At 45.6% G+C, this 7,557-nt stretch overlaps 1 protein-coding gene across 7 annotated transcripts in view; it reads left to right on the plus strand.

Annotated features, from left to right (window-relative positions):
- NDST2 (N-deacetylase and N-sulfotransferase 2) overlaps window positions 1–7,557 on the plus strand; it is a 128,367-nt gene extending 120,810 nt beyond the window's left edge. For all 7 annotated transcript variants that reach the window (XM_056495014.1, XM_056495009.1, XM_056495015.1 and 4 more), the window contains 6 exons: window positions 794–917; window positions 2,005–2,179; window positions 2,395–2,565; window positions 3,915–4,024; window positions 5,483–5,585; window positions 5,744–7,557. In XM_056495014.1, coding sequence (XP_056350989.1) covers window positions 794–917; window positions 2,005–2,179; window positions 2,395–2,565; window positions 3,915–4,024; window positions 5,483–5,585; window positions 5,744–5,869 — 809 coding nt within the window. In that variant the 3' untranslated portion in view covers window positions 5,870–7,557. The remainder of the gene's footprint in view (window positions 1–793; window positions 918–2,004; window positions 2,180–2,394; window positions 2,566–3,914; window positions 4,025–5,482; window positions 5,586–5,743) is intronic.

The raw sequence follows: 7,557 nt of genomic DNA on the forward strand, positions 1-7,557 counted from the left end.
ACTCCTCTGTCTGGTCTCTGTCACCACCTTTTAACTGCTGCGGCATTGTGGTTGGCAGTGACACAGCTGTATATACTGTACTGAGGAGTTCCCGTCTAGGCTGAAGAGAGCAAAATCTCCTCAGCTAAGACCAGGTCTTCAAGCCTTGGCTTTCTGTGTAAAGCAGTGCAACAGCAGTACCAATTATGCACTGCAAATGGTGATCCTGGACTTGGAACAAAGCTTGTTCCAGGCAAGCTGCTGTCCTCTGGCTGTGTCCCTGGGAAGCTCGGACTGTGTGTGTGCAGCGTGAGCCCTCCTGTATCATGACCAGGCTGGTTGCAGGTGGCTCAGTGAAAAAACCCTGCCCTGGCTGATTGTCTGTCCAGCTGGAGGCCCACAGCCATGTGCTGAGCAGGGTAAAGGGAAAACATCAACAGCAAAGGCAGGCCGAGGCATCTCTGCCAGAGTTCTCACCCCAGGACACTAATGTTGTCCCTAGAACACCTCCTGCCCAGGACACCTCTCATGTGACAGTTTGGGTTCTGCCATGTGCCAGTGTGGCTGTGCCACCGGCACCGGAGTAGCTGACATGGGTGGCAGCTGTCTTGCAAAGGAGGCAGTTCAAATCAGCTGCATGAGTTCAAATGTGGATTGAGCTTGACTGAGCAGTGCTTGGTGTCGCTACTGTTGTAACCTGCATGAGTTATGGGGTTGGTCAGCTACACAGGAGAGGAGCATGCCCATCTGGGAACTGCTTCTTGCAGTGTGGATAAAGCCTTTCATTGAGCCTGTTAACTGGTTCCTGTTGCAGGCACAACAGCTGTGCACTTCTTCTTGACCATGCATCCAGCTGTCACCAGTAACTTCCCAAGTCCATCCACCTTTGAGGAGATTCAGTTTTTTAATGGCCCCAACTATCACAAAGGAATTGACTGGTAAGAAACCTGACGCATATTCTTCTGTGATATTGTGCACCCATGTTGCCTCCTCCTGAGTCTCCTCTGTAAGTCCTCTTCATTCCCCTTAGCAGCTTCTCTGTTTCTGAATAGTTGTTTTCCTTGCTATTGCTCAGTGCATGCTTTCTGTTTTCCTGGTAACCCAGCTGTGTAGTCCCAGGAGAAGCACAGGTAGTTTCTCATTTTACTGACTTTTCACTAGGAGAGTTGTCGGCATGATTTAGCTTTAAAAATTTAGCAAGTTTTTGTTTTTTTTCAGCAAGTTTTTGTTTTGCTGTCATGAAGCTACTTTTACTTTGACATGCAAAATAGACAGTGGTGTTCTCCTTGCAAAGTTCTTCATGGTTTCAGAATTACAACACATAATACTGGAGGGGACAACCTCCCTTCTATTGTTCTTGGGCCTTGACACTTAGAGCCACCACTGTGTTCCGTGTGCTGGCTCCAGTGTCCATGTGCATAGCTTGGTGTTCACCTGTGGAAGTTTCCACCTGGCAGGGAAATTCTAGTGTCACCATCTCACAAATCAGCCTTCCAGTGCTTCACAGTCCCCTGCCCCCTTACCTTGTTATTCAAATATCTTACAGTTTCCACATTACTAATTTGACAAGCTCCTGTGAGGCAGGGCAGAGCTCTTTACCCTGCACCTCAGCTATGGACTGAGGTACAAAGAGATACATGCTTTAGACAGGTTTAAGCAAGTGGTTGGTGACAAGGTAGGTAGATGATTCTCATTTTACTCTTGGACAAAATGTCTTTCCTGCTAAAGCTTGCAACTGGGACTTTACCCTCAGTTTTTCCTTCCACTGCCCAGGGACTCAGGGAACACACTCTCAGCACAATACTTTCTTACCTTTGTATCATTTCTCAACTTTCTTTGTCTTGTGCCACCACCTCTTTTTGAGTCACACCTCTGCCAGATCTGCACTCCTTTGCCCATTCCCTGCGTTACTGGGGAGGTACAGTTGTGCTGCAGCTGTGTCTATTGAAAAGGAGTAAGGGCTTCGTGGCCTGTGCCTTTTCTTGTTGGGCCATGCTGCTCACCAGCATCTCATCTGTTTGGCAGGTACATGGAATTCTTTCCCATTCCCTCCAATGCCAGCACAGACTTCATGTTTGAGAAGAGTGCCAATTACTTTGACACAGAGGTGGTACCAAAACGTGGTGCAGCCCTGTTGCCTCGAGCCAAAATCATTACTGTTCTTATCAACCCTGCTGACCGAGCCTATTCATGGTATCAGGTAACTTCCCTGTGCTGTGCTGGGGGTGAGGGCCACAGAGATATTTCAGTGGGGGAGGTAGAAACTCATGGATGCCCCTCCCTAGAAGGAGGCAGGTTCCCTGCAGGGTGTGGTACAGAGGCATTGGTGGGTGGCTGTGCTGAGTCGTGGGGGTCTGCACTGAGAAGTGTAAGGCAGAATCGTGTTCCTGCTCCTGAATTCAGCTTGTTTTTCAGCACCAGCGTGCTCACAATGACCCTGTGGCGCTCAATTACACCTTCTACCAAGTGATCTCTGCGAAATCCCAGGCCCCTCAGGAGCTGCGCACCCTGCAGAGCCGCTGCCTCTTCCCTGGCTGCTATTCCACTCACCTGGAGCGCTGGCTCACCTACTATCCCTCAGGGCAGGTGGGACATCAGGCACAGAGCTTATCCTGGAGCCCCTTGCAGGTTTAGTGTGGAGGAGAGGGGAACAAACTGATTCATATGCATGTGCTCCCCCCATAATTTTAATTTCACCTTCTTTCTTGTCTTTTGGAACAAAAGCCACTGCTTCTTTTGTCCTGATATGAGTGGGTAAGAAATCAGGCTTGAATACTCCAATTTTGCACTTTATTGTATTTGTAAAAGGAAATGAGTGCAGGAGGATACTGTGATCTCCTAGAAATCTCCACAGTACTGGAAATTTCAGCAGGAACAGCAGTATTAGCACTCCCTTCCTTTCATCTTGGCAGTCTGCAGTCCAGGACCCTCTTCAGACCCAGAATGTCTTCAGACACTTCGTGTGGTTTTGTTGCTTTAGAGCCTCATGGACCCTGCCTCTTGTTAGTTCCCATGTTGTGAAGCCTTTAGCTGTCTGCTGAAGGGAAAGTTCACTGCAGAGATGTTAGGGTTTGGTGTTTCGTATATAAATTAGCAAAAAGGCAATTTAATAGACAGTGTAGACTATTTCAGCGTCTAAATTCCCAAGAAGTTTCTAAACTGTCAAAGATAGACATATAGATATCTATTTATATATATGTATATGTTATTTCTGTGAATCAGAATGTATTTTTTCAAGTTCTTTCTGCTGCTGGGGTTATTCTTAAGACAGTCTATAATCCAGCAGAGGTTTATAATGTCCATTTGGTCTCTTATTCTTTGCCAAAGCAGCAGAGCCTGAACTGTACGTGACAGCTCTGCCAAGACTAAAAGAGAGATGGTAAAGCATTCTTAGGCTAGTATCTTATTGCCTTACTATTCCTGGAGGTTATTGCTATGAGGAGTGATGGAGCCAAACACACACCTCCTTGTACTTACTGCAGGTCAGTCTTCAGTTCATGTGACTATTGCTCCGTTCTGTTCTTTGGAGTAGGTCATTTATTAGCACAAATGTTGTTCCTTGTCTGAGACACGTAACAGGAGAATTATCACAGGTTATAGAAGAATACCTAGCACAATGGCTGCTGACATTAAAAAAAAAGGTTTCCAGAGACAATCTGTACATGCTGCTGCTGGGCCGTAATGCTGTTACAGGGCATTTAGCCAAAAACAACTTTATTAAGCAAAGCCTGTGATTCACTGTATTATGGTACTTGTGGCCCATATCACAATGTCTGTATTTGTGGTGACAAATGGGCCACATCCCCCCACTGTGATGTCCTAGAACAGACAGATTTTGGCTGCCTGTACTCACAGGCCGGGGCAGTTGGAGATGAAGTTCACAGCTATCAGTCAGCACAAGCTGGCAGAGGCTAAGGCAGCTGTTCTCTTTTCAGCTTCTCATTGTGGATGGGCAGGAGCTGAGACACAACCCTGCCTCTGTAATGGACAACATCCAGAAGTTCTTGGGAGTTACGCCTCTCTTCAACTACACCCAGGCCCTCAGGTAGGGAAATAACTCAGTTTTGGGAGGATACATTCTCAGCCAGGAAGCCTCTTGATTGAAAGAATACTTCTTTCTCTGAGCACAAGACCTGCCAAAGTTTCGCAATTCTGCCTAACCCTAAAATTAGATTCAGACAGCATGAGATGCTCTGTGGAGACTGGAGTCACACCTTGGTGTTTCCTGAAATTACAGGGGAAGGACAAGGTTTTGCCACTATCACAGAGAAGTATGAATTTGTTCACAGCAGTTACTATGATGTTTTTTTGGTCTTTGTGTTACAGAAAAGGTGCTGGAATTATTAGCACTCCTTATGCTTTGTGTTATATTAGTATCTGACAAAAAGTAGAGGAGGTATGATAAAAAATGTGTGACAATCTGCTCATACCTTCACCCAGAGGGAGATTAGGGCCACACTGCAGTTTTGAGTTAAAGAGCCTGTTATTAGAGAGGACGTGGATTTGACAGGTGCCCAGAGCTGTGAGGAAGCATTAGCAGAGGCACCACCTCATTGCTACAGTTAAAGGATGTTACTGAGCCATGACTGTGATCTTGTCCACATTGCATGTACAGTTAGTCTGAAAAGATTAAGTGCTGTTGAAGGTGTACTGTGGCCATACCAGTGTTCAGTGGAAACTCTGCAAGCCCACTGAAGATGCTGAACATTGTTCTTTGCAGCTGAAATCTGTTTTCATGTCTTCTCTGCTGTCACACCTATGCCAGCTGAGGATGGTAGGCGAGGATGCATGGATGTAGGCACAAAACAATTGCCCTTTCACAGTAAAGAGAAGACAACTCATTCAGTTCTCTCACTACAGCTGTTTCCAAAGGGATGGCACATGGATCCCCAGGAACAGATTTAGAGAAATGTCAGGTTACTTGAAGCTTTACTTGCTGCAGCACATGTGCTGATAGTGAATGGTGTATCTACAGTAGTGGCACTGGCTGGTACCCCTCAGCCAGGGTCAGAAAATAGATGGGATGGGTCAGCTTGCCTCAAATTTATTCAGGGGACTTGCTCAAACCTCAGGTCACCTTTGGCCAGCTGAAGGGACAGATCAGGCCAGATCCAGACATGGTTCCCAGCATTGCCTTATGCCTGTGTTTTAACAAGAAAAGAAACACTTGACTCTCTATAAAACAATCAGGGGATTCTCTGATACAGCTATAGTGAGGAGATTTAAAAGAATTTACTTACACTAAAAAACTATTATCTTTCCCCCCAGCTGAACAGGCAAATCGTTTTACCATGTTACTTCTGAAATTTGCATAAAGCTGAAGCACTCATGTTTGTAATGGATTTCTTGTCAAAGTAGTCCAGTGCTAAAAAACTCAAGGAACCAATATCACAAAATAAATAGGTAAAGCACTGAAATAGGAAATAACTATGGATGTACTTAATTTCTGCTGCTGCTAATTGGGTATGGGGCTGTATCTTTCAAAGACAAATGTCTTTTTCAGATTTGATGAAGCAAAAGGATTTTGGTGCCAGCTGCTAGATGGAGGAAAGACTAAATGCCTAGGAAAGAGTAAAGGAAGGAAATACCCTGATATGGATTCCTTGGTGAGTAGCTGTCTCAAATCTCTTGGCACCAAGAGATGTAGAAATATCACAGCAAACCCACGTGTATTTTCCTACCATCTGTCCTAGATGACCTGTGGAGCATGTGTTGAGGGCAACATCTTCTTTCATGTTCATGTGGTCTGTTTTTTTCCATACAGTCACGGCTCTTTCTAAGAGACTTCTACCGGGAGCACAACATTGAATTATCCAAGCTGATGAACAGACTTGGGCAGCCCCTTCCAACCTGGCTCCGGGAGGAACTGCAGAACTCCAGCTGGAGCTGAGAGCCACTCCCTTGCCCCCAGTGCCACTGAGATGAGTGGTGCTCCAACTGTGCTATGATGCTATCTCTTGTCAAGCCAAAACAACTGGACAAAGGAGCAGAGAATGTGCATGTGGAGCCTTTCCCCACCCTTGGAAAGGGCTGATGCCCCTGACACTGCCTTGGGGCATAGAGTGCAAGTCACATTCTTGAGTATTAATGGTGTGCTACTACAATTCGACTTACTTACAGGAAGGATTTGGAAGGCCTGCCCTACTTTGAGCAGGGGAGAGAGCAGAAATACACTTTGTGTATTTTTAAATTACTTTTCTCAGTCTATGAAACAGGCATGAGCAGGAGCTAATGTGTTACTCCTCTGAACCCAGAAGCAAAGGCCAACGAGGTGAAACAATTGAGCCCACTGCTGAGAGAAGAGCAGCAGCCTAATAAAAGGGGAATCTAGTGCAGTGAAGCCCAGCTTTTATCCGTAGTCTGTTTGGCACAGCGAGGCCCAATAGCGCCTTGTCCCTGCCCGTGCCCATTGCTTACAGTGCCACCGCGTGGGGATGGCGGACACTGCACCTGTGGGGACAGGGACAGAGGTAACCGTGTCTCTCCTCAGCTGCAGTGCTTTGGGTGAGATACAATGTCTGGTGACTCTGGGCAATGAATTGCTTAGTTATCTTAGAGAAAAGGTTTGCCACATGTGACAAAGTGACAAGTATTTCTCTGCAGGGACTGCAGACATTTCAAAAGATAACCAAGGAGCAGTAATGTCCCTGTAGAGCACTTGGAAGGTGTGTGTAAGTGCAGCACACAGCAGGGTGAAGCAAAGCTCAGGTATTCTAAAATAAGGCTGATGATAGAGCTGAAAGCAGGCAATTCAGTTCCCCAGGTCTGATCAGCTTAAAAAAAAAAAAAATCCCTTTCCAATAGTTCCAGTGCCCCTACCATATTGTCCAGTTGCTAGCACTGTTTTAACCTTGCACTCCACCAATCCAAGGAGAAAAGGAAAAAAAAAACAAAAAACAGTTACAAGTAAGTCTTGTTCAGCTGCAAAGGAAGGCTTTGCACCAGAAGTGATTTCCTATGCCCAAGAGGGGCTTCTGCATCTGGTAAAGTAAGTACACTAAGGTACTTTGCCTCCTCCTGCAGTTGCTGGATAATTATTCTCAGAGGAAATCCTCCATTATGGTTGTATATATTTTCTTTGAGCCGTGGGCTTCTGGAATGCCATGGGCCATCCCCTCCTTCCCAGGCACAGGCCTTGGAGAGTGCTGCAGAGGGGCAGAATCCACATGAAGAGGTTATGGAACCTTCCACAACTGTCACAAGCCACTTCTCCCAGCCAGAGAGAAGTTGCTTTAACTGAGCTTTTCCATTGAGCCTTAGGTATTGTGTATTTCTGAATGAATGGTGCATTTACCGTTGTATGTAAATGTATATAAGTATGCAATATAGTATTTTATTTCATGTGCCCTTGGAAAGGGTTATTTTGTGCAGCCAAAAACCAGATGGAAAGACTAGAAACCCCTCTCTCATTCCTCTTAGAGAGAAAAGCCCAACTTCCTGCACTTGATTCATGTATAGCATCATTCACATTGAATGATAATGAAAAAATTCTTGGCTCTCGAAGCTGAGCACATGTGTCTGAATAAAGGCTAGAAGTAGTAATAAGTGGAGATTCAATAAATGTACTACTTATTTTTC

This window comes from Oenanthe melanoleuca, chromosome 6 (genome assembly GCF_029582105.1).
Source record: "Oenanthe melanoleuca isolate GR-GAL-2019-014 chromosome 6, OMel1.0, whole genome shotgun sequence".
Taxonomy (NCBI): Eukaryota; Metazoa; Chordata; class Aves; order Passeriformes; family Muscicapidae; genus Oenanthe; species Oenanthe melanoleuca.